The sequence below is a fragment of the Sceloporus occidentalis genome, unplaced genomic scaffold, assembly GCF_023333645.1.
Source record: "Sceloporus occidentalis isolate IW3139 unplaced genomic scaffold, rSceOcc1.0.p SCAF_164, whole genome shotgun sequence".
NCBI lineage: Eukaryota > Metazoa > Chordata > Lepidosauria > Squamata > Phrynosomatidae > Sceloporus > Sceloporus occidentalis.
This window is the reverse complement of record NW_028317144.1, coordinates 1,533,537-1,547,421: the sequence shown is the minus strand read 5'-3', so window position 1 is coordinate 1,547,421 and position 13,885 is coordinate 1,533,537. Positions and strand designations below refer to the sequence as shown.

Genomic DNA, 13,885 nt, shown 5'->3' with positions numbered 1-13,885 from the left:
AAACAAACAAAACTTGTTCAGTCTTTTTCTAAAATTTCCTTTTTTATATGCGTGCAGCACCCCAGTATATTTAGTGATTTATATGTGTTCCAGCTCTTATCTTAGCCCAATCCACTAGACTAACACCCTGATTCCTTATCATATAATAGGTGGTAAACAATACAATAGCCCTTTGTTAATCACCATACCTGGGAACTCTCCGGGTTTGACCCGGAGATCTCCGGGTGAAGCCCTGCTTCTCTGGGTCAACACCCAAATCCTCCGTGTCGCAGGAGCGGTGTCTTGACACGCCTCCGCTCCCCTTTACAGTTTATCAAACTCAGAAATGTTACTGTGATAGCTATAGAAAAACTGTAAAGTGGAAGTGGAATAGGAATATGATTTCTAACTTATTTAATGTATTTTATTTAATATTTTGGGTCTATATATGACCCATTTTTAAATAGAACATTAGGTTTATTGTGTTAATGAAGCTTGTGTTAATCTGGGAATAAAAGAAAATCTAACATAAAATGTTGCTATCACACCTTACCTTGGTGGCATCAGTAACTACATACAGTACCTGGCCATTTTATTTAATGGTTGGAACATATGGAACATACAATGGTTATAGGAAAATATTTGCCTGCATTTGGTGACATAGTGTTGCCAGTTGGAATAATATGGATGGTGTTGGTTCCCTTCATCCTCTCTGAAACTTCCACCCATGACTCTAGTAAGTTACAGGACAAAGATCAATTGCCTTGCAAATATTTGTTTAAGATGGCCTTTGTGATCTTTTTTTCTCGTTTCAGAGAAGTGACTCTATCATGAAGAAATTACATTTGTGTTACTAGATGAGCATAATTCTGGAACTAAAAAAAAATGGTGTATTTATTTTTGCTATCCTTGATTTTTATAGATGTGTAGTAGATGTGCCAAATGTTAGCAATTTTAAATGCTTCTCTATAGCTATATAGATACATTTGAATATGCCTAGACACGGGCTTTCTTTTCAATTTTGTATTTCACAGCCAGGTTACAAATGCTGCCGCCTACACCCCATGTGGTCCCTATTAAGGGTTAATAAGTGTGTAGGGGTTCAGAGAATACCCCTTTCTGTCTCATTAGAGATTACCTTTAGCTCAAAGCAGCAGGGTGAATTGTTCAGTGTAGGACTCGCCTAATAGGTTTGCCGTGACGTGGCAGGCGAGCTTCCACTTTAAATGGCAATCAGAGTGAAACTAAAAACCTTCATTTGTTTAAAAAAGCATAGGGATTTGGGATAGTGCGCAGGTAACTATTTTTTTGGTGTTTATTCTATGTATTGTGGGCTGATGAATACTTAAGCCATTGCTGCTGCCGAAGAGTGATGGGAGTTTGAGGGCAGGGCTTTCTTCTGTGTGTTTCTAGGCATTATATAGTTTACTATATGGTTTATATAGTTACTGTTTACTGGCTTACATATTTAGCTACCTTACATAGAAAGGGCTCCAGTGGTATCCTTGTAGATTGTCCATTTACATTTACCATTTGCCAATCGCTGCATACAAACTATTATTATTATTATTATTTTATAGCCATTGTGGACTTTATCTATCTAAATATATATATAGAACTCTCAAAATAAAAGATTGCTTTATTTTGTATTTAGAATGACAATGTCTAGTGCTATGCCCTTTTTGAAAGTAATTATCCCAAATGTATAATTGTTCTTTAAATTCAAGTGATTCCCTATGACCAAACCAGGTGGTAGGAGGCATATAAACATTGGATCGCACCCAAAACCATCCATATATCGGTGTCACAGTATGTGAAGCCATAATGTAATGTGAATGCCAGTACTGATTTGTTATTGTATGCACTTAGGTCTGTACAAATTAACGTTTAACCATAGTGCAAACACTCCCACAATTGTCAGTGTTGGTGGCCGATTGTGAATCCTTGGACATTTGCTTTCCAAACATCTAAGTTTCACAGACCTGGTTCGAAATGTTCTATTTATTAATACTAGCACTGGCTATATTTATTGAGAACAATGAGGGGAAGCCTGTTATCAGGTGAGATTGATTTTAATACATTTAACTTTTTTACTCCATAACTAAATTGAATATATTATTTTAGCTGGTGTATTTAGGGTAATTTTTTTTAGCCCTGCTAACACCTTGGTTAGCGTGCTATCGCCGTTTAGAAACTAAATTGTTAAAATCAACATTCATCAGAAAGTTTAAAATAACCAAGTCCAAGGATGGCAGACTTATGTTCATATTCTTCTGAAGATATTGAAGGCTAATGCATTATGGTGGGTTTGGTATGCACTGAAATATGTTTTTTTGATCATCTGTTCTTTTAGGTACACTCTGTTTAGGTGGAACAGTCCTTATTTGTGACCCAACTCTATTCCTCACTAGAGTTCACAATGTTTTACAGGTCTTAAAGTCACATTAATGTGCATAGAAACAGTAGGAAATCTGTTCATAAATTCAGTTGTTTAAAAATATCCATTCTTCTCTATCTAGATATTTAACTTTTTTGCATTAAATGTTGTCAATATAAAAAGTCACCCATTAAATAATAAAAATGTCCCTCTCTGGTGGTGAAATGTTTGGAGGCACGCTAGTGTTTTCTTTGATATTCATTTACTTTAGATGACATTGTCAAAATAACCTTATTGCTTTGAAGTGCTTGATCACAAAAATACAGACTGACATCACAGTGAAAGGCTTGTTTAGCATCAGGCCATTTTTATCCATTTTACTCTCTGGGTTAAACAAATAGTTGAAAACTTTAGCCTTTTCTACTTTTCTTTCCCTCGTACATACAGAAAAATAAGTATGTAACGAAAAAATAAACATGTATGTCGCTCTGTCTGCAGATCAAATGTTTGTGTCTGGTCCCTCAACCAATTTTCTAGTAGTTCTAGTAATTTTGTGGTTTATTATAATGAAACCCTTCTCATTAACCTTGTTTCTTACTAGTTTGCTGGTTGATTGGGTTTACTGGGTTGCTTAGTAAAGACAGACATCCTATGATTACTATGATATAACATTTATGATAAGGCACCTGTCCCATCTTTGGGAAGTAAAGAATCATAAAAGCTTTAGCTCCACTGAAACTGGCATTTCAGAAATTGCCTTCCCAGATGGTATTTTAAGGAAAGCTGAACATTTGTCCAGTATATGATATTTCCGAGTAATAATAGTTCTGGTGTATACATTTTTTAGAAAAGACTACAACATAATATTTAACTACAACTGCTATTTTATTAATGCTCATTTAAGTTTTTTTCTTTACTACGTTCATATTTGCCTTATACAAATGCCATTCATTTTTTTTTTACATGTTTTTAGAAGTGACCAGGTGTTATATGTTCGTCCACGGACTGATCCCCAGGTTGAAATTTTAAAGAATATAACTTCCATGTCAGAGGTACTAATTATATTTGACTGTAGAAACCTAATCGATAGCTCCTCGCAGTTTTGACCCTATCAGTTTTCGATATGCCCCAACTTACACCCTGCATGTGGGGGGACAGGCATCTGTAGTAAATGTCTAGGTCCACCAAGAATGTAAACCAGCTTTCCTTTGCATATTGTGATTCATCATGCACCAAAACATTAATTTAAATAGTAGTTTTGAGGATGCAGTTGAGATAACTGCATTCTAACAAGTGTGGTGGTAAATGAGGGGTAAATCCCACCCACAAGTTATATCAGTAAATTGTGAAGGGGAATCAATGATTATAATTTGAATTAATACACATGTGCCTTGACGTGGCGGGTGAGCTTAATTATGCTTTGGCCAATTCATATAACCAAAACCTCTCATTTATATTATGTTTATATATTTGTTGCCAACTTTATTAGGGTGAGAAGCGCAGACAGTATTTTGTTTTTTGAATTAATACACAACCTATTTTAATACTAATTTAGTAATTATATTATAAGGATAACCCTATCTGACATTGATGCCACTAGTGTAAACTCGATTTTCACTATTTTGAAATCATTTAAAACACTTTGATTGTCTACTAAAAATATGATATTATTCTAGGTTGTCTTGTGGAAGCCTGATGCCCCTGAGTATATAGAGAAAAACAAAGAAGTTCATTTCTATGTAAATGTTTCTGCTGTGGATGAGGTGAAAGCCCAGCTGAACACATCTTTCATCTCTTACACGTAAGTAATGCCTGCAGTTTGTATACTTACTCTCCCCATCCTTAACCATTTGCATTTCCTTATTTCTGCATTTTTCTTCTACTTAGTGTCCTGGTTGAAAATGCTCAAAGTCTTATTGAACAGCAGACATTTAATGAGTCTGTTGGCCAACGCAGTGACGGCTCATATTATGAACAGTACCACAACCTTGATGAGGTATGAACTTTGTGAAAATCCTTTGCGCTCATTTTTTTATTGTAACACACGATAGGTCATACTGTCCTGCACTTTATTGCTCCTATTTTTATATTTGTTCTATCCGTGGTATGGGTTATCAGATCTGAAAGTTTCCACTAGTCCACTCACTGATGATGAGTAAGAGAACTCACCACCCAAGCAGAAGCATTATCCCAATCCTTAGTATAGGGCAGGCTAGTATTTTTTCTAGGTTCTGTGGGCCGGTGCCCAGTAGCACCATGGACAGCATATGTAAACCTTTAGTGTGCAGTCATCAGCTGGATGATTGTGGCTACACAATGCAAGTGTGGTTGGTGTGTATTCAGCAGGTGGCTGCACACCTTTGATTTATAGATGGGCCAAGTAGATTGTTTTAGCTGTATAGATCCTTTTGTATAATAATTTACATGTTCTGTTTTTGTATGTTCACTGTGTGCTGTAACCTGTTATTGTTTCTCATTTCACTGTAATAATTGTCAGGGACACTATACACCATTATACTTTTCTCATAATTGTCAAGGTATATCATACCATCTCTGTTTCCACAGAGTAACATACTAATAAATAATAATTACGTTTCAATAAATCAAATATAGTTATTTTGATATATATATATATATATATATATATATATATATATCAGCATACATTAATGCTCAGTTTGTGACCTGTGGAATAAGGCCAAGAGTGAGAATACTTGCTAGTTATAGTTGTTATTATTAGTAAGTAACACAAACTACAGAATCTCACCAATCTATCTGATAGTCCATTACCAATTTGTATATGTGATAATAATAATAATAATAATAATAATAATAATAATAATAAAAACTCCCTGTGTAGTCAGTCAAATGCAATTTGTAGAAACATTTTCTTCTGATCTCTGTTTTCCTTTTTGTTAAATGGACAGATTAGAGGGATGTGATTCTAGGTTGGCCCTGCGTAAGTGATATATACTCATGAAAGCGGACTGCTAAATAGGCAATAAATTACATTGTGTAAATAGCAAAAGTCTACAGAAAGGTGCATGGCCGGACTGGGGATGAAAAGCAGCCGTGGAAACATTTGAAGTCACGCTATTTGCCATCCAAATAACTATAAACCATTCATTTTTATCACATTATTTGTATTACAAACCCAGAAACCAAAAATGTTAAAAGGCCCAAATTAGTTACAGAGATTAGACATCATGGAATCATAACATTTGCTACTGCAAAAACTTTTAGATGAAAAAGTTCCAGTTCTGCCAGTGTGTGTGTAAAAGGTTCTCCCTTAAGGAATTGTCCCCTGTAGAGCAGAATGAAATCACGCCTTACAATTAAATTGGGTTTCACAGACTCTGAAAATCCTAACCACCATCCAAGTTTCTGTGACTATACCTTTGTGATATCATGTGCATATTGAAATAGAGTAAATAACACAATACCTTTACTTTTCCTCTTACTGTTTTCTGGGCCTAGAAAATGTTGTCCTCTGAAGCGACTACAAATGCAGGAGGGCGTTTTATCTCTGAATAAGTAAAAAATACATAGTTAATTTTATTCCTACAGAAAGTTAAGTGCCAGGAAATAGATGACCAAACAAACACCAGGACAGACTGTGCCACACCTACACCCAAACACTCACACACCAAGACAGTTTCTGCCACACCGACACCCAAACACACACATCAGGACAGGCTCTGCAAAGAAGAGCAGGCAAATATTGCCACGTCAAGATGTGCCATGGTAATAGACTCCTACCCAAAAAAGACTGATTGCTGTAATAAAATAAAAAGGTGCTACAACAAAGTATTAGTTTAAGGGTGTGCACACTTATGCAACCAGGTTATTGTGAGGTTTTTTTATTTATTTTTTCCCCCTCAAAGATTTCAGTTTGTTTTGCAATTGAATTGTTCACGTTATAGGCCACATTAAAGGATAAAGTTCTGACATGATTTATCTTTGTCTCATTCTTTAAAATCAAAGAACCTGGCATTTTAACAGGGGTGTGTAGACTTTTTATATCCTGTATGTTTGAATTGCTAATGTATTCATGCCATATAATCAGGTACTAAATTTCAATATATCCACCATATACACCAAACTGTTTGGTACAATATATTTTTTCAAAAGAAAAGAAAAAATAAAGGGAAAATTATGCTTACAGCAAGGAAGAAACAAATAATAAATATGTTCTTTTTCTTGGTAGATATACTTCTGGATGGAAGAAATGACAAACAAACATTCGGACATGTTGCAAAGAATTAACATTGGCTATTCATTTGAAAACCGCCCTCTTCACGTGCTGAAGGTATTGACACATCTATTACACACCTGAAATAAAACACACTTTTTTTTCAATTTATTGATGCAGATGTAAGATAAGGCTAAAATCCCTAAGACAACATGTAGCATTTTTGAATGAGGCGAGTTGGAATGACACTGTATCTCTAGCCACTCACATTCATAATCATACCTGGTAACTTTCTGGATTTGATCTACAGTCTTTAGGTGAAGCCTTGCTTTTCAGGTCACTTGGTCCGTTTCCTCAATCCTATGTGTGGCTAGCCCCTACACTTTCACAAAGCCACCCCCTAGAAATGAGAGAGCTCTGGTTAGCCTACCCTGGGAAGTTTCCAGGTATGATCATACTACAAACACAAGAGTGAAAGCATATTTCTATGGGAGCCAGGTAGGTTTTTTAAGGCAACGTGAAGGTCAATGAGAAGCACAGGGTAGGGAAGGTGGTGTTAGTCCTACTCATGCTGTCTTGTTTCTTAAAGCAATGCTTTACTGCAATACTTATTCTTTTGCATATTCATTTCAATGCATATAAAAGTGTTATTGTACAGTGATACAGCTCATTTTGTTTTAGTTATTCTGTTAGCACATTCACTAGAACCCCTAATTCATGTGTTTCCTTATATCAGACTTATTTATAAAACAAACAACAAATAAAGTAAAGTATACTAGTAATCGTTACTACTAACGATTGTTTTAATAATCGATTAGTTAGGATGATTATTTTTTCGATTAATCGGATAAAAAAATGCAAATTTTTCTTTTATTTAAAATAATGTAATGAACAAACCGGGTGTTAAAAAACAAAACAAAAAAAAACAGCAGAGTAAAAAACTTCAAATTTACACTTTCATCTCTTTATCACAATGGAATTTCTCTATTCACCTTCTTATTTTACTGACATAATAATAAAAGCTACAAGAACCCAAACACAGTGTTTCTCAAACTAGGTTTTAATACTTAAAGTTATTAGTAAATATGAATTCATATGTTAACTATTTCTTCATATTTAATAAAAACTGAGAAAAAAGCCTCTTGTTTATATTTTCTTTTATTTGCCAAACTGCCCACCAGTTATGAACATCTGACCCCCAGCTTGCCACTCTGCCCCAGATATGCCTTATACCTCCTATATGCCAGATATTCCATGGTGCCCCCTGATATGCCACTGTGCCCCCCATATGCCTTATACTCCTTATATGCCAGTGATATGCAACTGAGCCCCCTGATATACCTTATACTCCCAGATATGTCTTATGCCCCCCTGATATGCCTAATATCGATATACCTTATACCCCCTATATGCCACTGTGCCCCCTGATATGCCTTATAACTTCCAATATTCCACTCTGCCCCTCAGATATGCCTTATACCTTCCAATATGTCACTCGCCTCCCATTTATGCCTTATACCTCCCTATATGCCACTGTGTGCCCTGATATGCCACTCCGCCCCCCCCATAAATGCCCTGCACCACCCTGAAATTCATTATACTCCCTGATTCACCACTCTGTCTCCCCGATATGCCACTCTGAAATTCATTATACACCCCATACACCACTCTAACGCCCCCAGATATGCCACTCTGCCTCCCTGAAATTCATTACACCCTCATACACCACTATAACTTCCCCATAAACCACTCTGCCCCCCCATACACCACTCTGCCCCCCCATACACCACTCTGCCTCTCTCCATGACTCCCTGGTGCCTTGTGGGGGGTGAACCTCGATTGCTGGCAGGCACTTTTGCCGTAGCTTTATAGAAGCCCCAGCGGAAGTATGGGCGTAGCAGAGGCTGTGGGGGGTGAACCTCTGTTGCTGGCAGGCACTTTCACTGGAGCTTCATAGAAGCCCCAGCCGAAGTATGGAAATAGCAGAGGCTGTCTGTGCACATTGTGCAGACACCCACCAGCTGACAGAGAGGATGATCCTCTGCAGGACACCTAGATTCTCCTCTCTGTCAGCCGGTGGGGGTCTGCATGATGTGCACAGACAGCCTCCGTTACTCCCCTTCACTTCTGCTGGTGCTTCTACGATGGACCTACGATGAAGGTCATGTGATGCTGGCGCTGCATCATAGAAGCCCCAGCAGAAGTGGAGGGGAGAGGCGGAGGTTGTCTGTGCGCATCGCACTGGCTGACAGAGAGGGGAATTTGGGGGATCTGTATTCTAGTGTTATAATCTGATCTCTGAGGTTGGATAAAAAAGGAGAGGAGTTTTTCAGAGAATTTTCATTATTGATTATTATCGATTTTATCGATTAGTTGTTGCAGCCCTAAAGTATACTTACACAGAAAGAGCATTATACAGCAAATTCTAAAACTAAGCCACTAGGTGGTGTTCTTCATTCACCTGAGCACCAACGTACTGCGACATCTTTCATCTAATGCACCTAAACTGGCATAGTGATTAATTTCCTAATTGAATAGGAAAAATAATATTAATAGAGGAGGGCATGTAATCATCGAAATCCGGAGGGCAGAGAGTTTAGGTGGTTGCTTTATGTTGTGAAACATGTTTCTTATACATATATATCTGTAAACACCATTGCACCGTGTTATTTCTTCTACTGAACAACAAAGCATGGTATTTGGGGAAAGAGGGGAATCTGCTTTAAGGTTCATATTTCTTATTTTTCACTGTGTTGGGTCAAAATCAAGAGTCACCTTTTACGAGAATTAAACAGCATGTTGTTTTTTTGTCCGTTCCCCACTGTATTCCCACATTGAAAGGACATAATCCTTTTAGAAAAGGGATAAGGTGGTGGCAACAGTAAACTTTGTACCTAGTACACCTAAGATTGACTATGTATAGACTAACTTATTTAATAATATCTCTCTGGTGTTCTTTTTTTAGCTGTCTGGCAAAGAGAAAGGAACAAAAATTGCAATCTGGATTGATTGTGGAATACATGCAAGAGAATGGATTTCCCCAGCTTTCTGCATGTGGTTTGTTGGTCATGTGAGTACCAGGAGACCAATCACAATTCACAAAAATGTACAGATTTAAGTTATTCTGAACCATTATATGGACTCACTAAATCAGGGCTTGACACATTTGTTTTAAATCTAGGAGCCAGCTACAAAAGTTAGGAGTTTAATTACCATTAATTAATCCTATTAATTAACTCTGTCCCCAGTTTCCTATAGGCATCTTTGTCACTAAATAGCTTCCCATAGTCCCATGTTTAGTGACAATGATGCCTATGGGAAACTGGGGACAGAATTTGCCTTTGCCCCCAGTTTCCCATAGGCATCTTTGTCACTTAACATGGGACTATGGGAAGCTATTTAGTGACAAAGATGCCTATAGGAAATTGGGGACAGAGTTTGCCTTTGCCCCCAGTCTCCCATAGCCATCTTTGTCCCAGCCTCCCACTGCCAAGCATGCCCCCAGTTACTTCAACTTATTTTCTAATATATTATTAGATTTTTATTTGGGATGCATTTGCAAAGGTAAACATTGTTTTGGGATGGCAGACAAGTTGAGTTGCTTGGAGCAACACAACTGAGTTGGCAAAAAATGGAGCAAGTCATTTATTTAATAAAGTCTGTTCAAAATAACTTGACTGACAACCTTGAGCAAGTTGCTATTAAAATTATAGGAACTTTTTAAAAGAGCTCCAACTTAACAAAGTCAACTTAAACAAGCGAAGGCAAGTTAATGACATTCAATAGGACTCACAGATGTGAAAATGACATCGACCATTGGATCGAATGACAAACTCAACTGCTCACAGACACAAGAAAAATGAATTACAGACTGACATGCAATTTGACAGCAAACTCTCAAATGTTAATTTGAGAGTACTTGATTTTCATGAATAGATAAGCTGCTATTTGACTTGGTTTAGTGAAGTGCTACTGAATGGCTGTCACTCGAATTACCGCTGAAAAAAATATCTGGATCACAGCTTATTCTTTTATATTTTATATTATTATGAAGTTATTTATACCAATATATCCCATTTCGTGTTTTTTAGGCAGTAGGGTTCTATGGTAATGACAAAACCATGACAAAGTTACTGAAATATATTGATTTCTACATCTTGCCAGTGATGAATGTGGATGGCTATGATTACACATGGACTACTGTAAGTATATCCAAAATACAGAAACAGACAAGGCATGTGAGCTGTCTTCACAGGACCAACACAAAGGAGTTTATTCACAGAAGGCAGAGTTATCAGGAATATTTACTGAAGAGTTGTGTTTTCAATTCCCTCAATTTATAATGTAATACAAAGGGCCAACACCTACAGGCTTCTTTTGCAAGAAGGGCTAAACTGGTAAGAATGGTTTGCAGAATAGAATTTCTAGGGGGGGGGGCATTTGGAGCTTTTTGTTCATTTAGCAAAATTAATGAGTCCACTAAAAGTAACAAAGTCAAGGAGAATAATTTTGATATAGTGTCTGAAATGATAGACATTGCAGACATTAAGATTTAAGAAACTCTGGGTTACTTAACATCCATGTCGAGCCCTGCGCGGGACTGCTTTTTTAATCCGGCTGCCGCTGATTTTTTTTCCCAATCCCGCCCGCTCCCACCACATATGTGGCCAATCACGGCCACCTCCTTACCTGAACTGCAGATTTCCCGCGCAGTCCCGCAAGGCCGTCTTCGTGCTGCTCCCTCACAGCGTCTCTTCTCTTGTTCCTCCCAGGAACACAGCGGAGTCACGGGAAGTGACGTAAAATCACGTGACTCTGCTATGTTCTTGGGCGGAGCAAGAGAAGAGACGCTGTGAGGGAGCAGCACGAAGGCAGCCTTGTGGGAATGCGCGGGACTACCGCGCCTGGAAGTTTTATGGCGGGACCCGCATCCCAATGCAGTCCTTTACATCCATGCATGTACTACACATATCTTCTAAAAATGAAATTAAACCAATTTTATACATATTCTTATATATATATATATATATACGCAATTTACAGAATCGAATGTGGAGAAAGAACCGCTCAAAATATGGTAACAGCAATTGCTTCGGGACAGACTTGAACAGGAATTTTAATGCTGGGTGGTGTGGTATGTATTGCTACTTTTTTTTTTAGTTTTGAATAATGTTAATGTCTTTCATTTTTACCATACCATACTTTCTGGTCTTTAATTTCATTTTAGGCCACAATTATTAAATTGGGACTTTACACTAATAGAGGTAGTTATTACAATCCATCAAAATAAATACATGTTTATACACTTATGTCATGATTTCTGAAACAAATTGTAATATGTCCTGTGCATCTCACATACTTAGTTTAATATGTTGATATTTTCCAGGTCCTGGTGCCTCTAGCGAGCCTTGCCGAGAAATATACTGTGGACCTTATCCTGAATCTGAGCCTGAAGTGAAAGCAGTTACTAACTTTCTCCGAGAGAATAAAGATGTGGTTAAGGGATATATAACTATCCATTCTTATTCCCAGATGGTGCTCTTTCCATATTCATACACAAGGGATAAAGTCAAAGACCATGATGAGCTGGTAAGAATTATCTCATGTGCGATAATTGTTTTGGTCTAGTAGCAGTTTGCAGATGAAGCAGCAGTTCCCTGGTTTGTTTTCCATGTTTAACATATATATTTGTTCAACCATGACTTATGTGTTTACTGTGACCCACACAATTTGTTTCCAATATGGGTAGGTCCTTTATTTGAAGCCATATTCATACATATAACACATGGTCTTCACTACACTAACATTACCTTCCCGTTGTGATACGGCTTGCACTGAAGGATGCCTTCAGACGTTATCTCTATAAGGATAGAGAAACAAGAAGAAGGCCCTGCATTTGCAAACTTACAGTCTATTAAAAAGTTTAAGAAGCAGAATGTAATAAACTGCTTGGGCAAGGGTGATTTGATTATGGTGAAAGTCAAGTGAAGTCAGTGGCATGGAGATCCCAAAGCTAAGAGATCCAGAAGGTTTTTCTTCAGGAATGCAGATTGTGGACTATTAAGAGGATATATTGCATCTCTGAACAGGTTAGTTTTTCATGAGCATTTAATGCTAGGTTAAGTAGAGGAGCAGGAGAGGAACTCCAGAGAAGAAGTGGCAGAACTTGGAGACATGAAAGGAAAGAACTGACAATGGTGGAAGACACATTTACGAGTGGGATAAGCAGAGGTAGGTTAGGAGAGTATTCATAGATAAGAGATTATATATAGGGCGATTAGTTTTGTTAAGAGCTCTTTAAATAGTAGAGATGCACGTTATAGTCCGAGCTAAGAGGTGGTTAGGAGATCAGCGATCTGTAACCTAAACCTAAAAGGTTAACTAGGAGTAAATGTTATTATTTAACATTACTGGACATGTTCTTTTCAAATAGTTCTTTTCTTTTGTTTCAGCTCCTGTTGGCAAACAAGGTAACTGATGGAATGAGGCAAACATATAAAAACAGATATGTATATGGCCCAGGAGCAGACACCATATGTAAGTAATGCGAGCAGGAACTACAGACATGATGTTGTGATCTAAAGAATTGTGTTATTTATAAAATAAACAAAAGTCTATTATTTCATAACCAACGTATGTGTTTTTTTGTAGAAGCAAAAGTGTATATAGTTTGGAAAACCACCTCATCCTCCACCTTTATGGAAAATAATAGAATTAAAAACTACAGTAAAATATGCAACTATTTTTTTTTCCTTTCTCATTTCAACAGATCTGGCACCGGGAGGCAGCGATGACTGGGCGTATGATATAGGAATCAAGTATTCTTTTACTTTTGAACTCCGTGATAAAGGAACCTATGGGTTTCTACTTCCAGTGAACCTAATAAAACCAACATGCAGTGAAGCTTTAACAGGAATCAAAATCATAGCAGCTCATATACTTAAAAACATTTAAACTCAGGTCCTGAATTAAATGTGTGTGCTGCTGCATAACAATCCATTTTGCTAGACACCAGAATAAAGTGTTACTGTTTTGTGGGTCATTACAGAAAATATATGCCAATAAATATATATATATATATATCCATATACAGATTAAGTTTCCTACATGATTTCAAAAAGTATAGAATCTTATTCATGAATTTTGAAATGACTGAATGTGTTCTATTGTACAATGACAGTAACAAAGTTCTGGTTTCTGTGCCATCACAGATGTTAAATTATTAAACAAAGTTACAGGCTAACGTAGTTTTTATGAACTACAAAACATAAATGTGTTAAAGGGACACTTTAAAATTTGGTGTTGTCCCTTATGCAAAGTACAGCTATATCATATGG

General features: G+C 37.1%; 1 protein-coding gene across 1 annotated transcript; it reads left to right on the top strand.

Moving 5' to 3' along the window:
* Window positions 1-1,971: 1,971 nt before the first annotated feature.
* CPB2 (carboxypeptidase B2) lies at window positions 1,972-13,502 on the top strand. Its single transcript, XM_089501131.1, has 11 exons — window positions 1,972-2,039; window positions 3,330-3,408; window positions 4,033-4,157; window positions 4,244-4,352; window positions 6,564-6,665; window positions 9,514-9,618; window positions 10,640-10,750; window positions 11,592-11,682; window positions 11,935-12,137; window positions 13,001-13,085; window positions 13,318-13,502. Exons 1-11 carry the CDS (start codon window positions 1,972-1,974, stop codon window positions 13,500-13,502), a joined length of 1,263 nt encoding a protein of 420 aa, XP_089357257.1.
* Window positions 13,503-13,885: the final 383 nt, after the last annotated feature.

Coding starts and splice junctions, on each gene's coding strand:
- CPB2 (XM_089501131.1), top strand. CDS start 1,972: ATGTTCTATTTATTAATACTAGCACTGGCTATATTTATTGAGAACAAT. Junction 10,751..11,591: donor ATGATTACACATGGACTACT/GTAAGTATATCC, acceptor CGCAATTTACAG/AATCGAATGTGGAGAAAGAA. Junction 13,086..13,317: donor CCCAGGAGCAGACACCATAT/GTAAGTAATGCG, acceptor TCATTTCAACAG/ATCTGGCACCGGGAGGCAGC.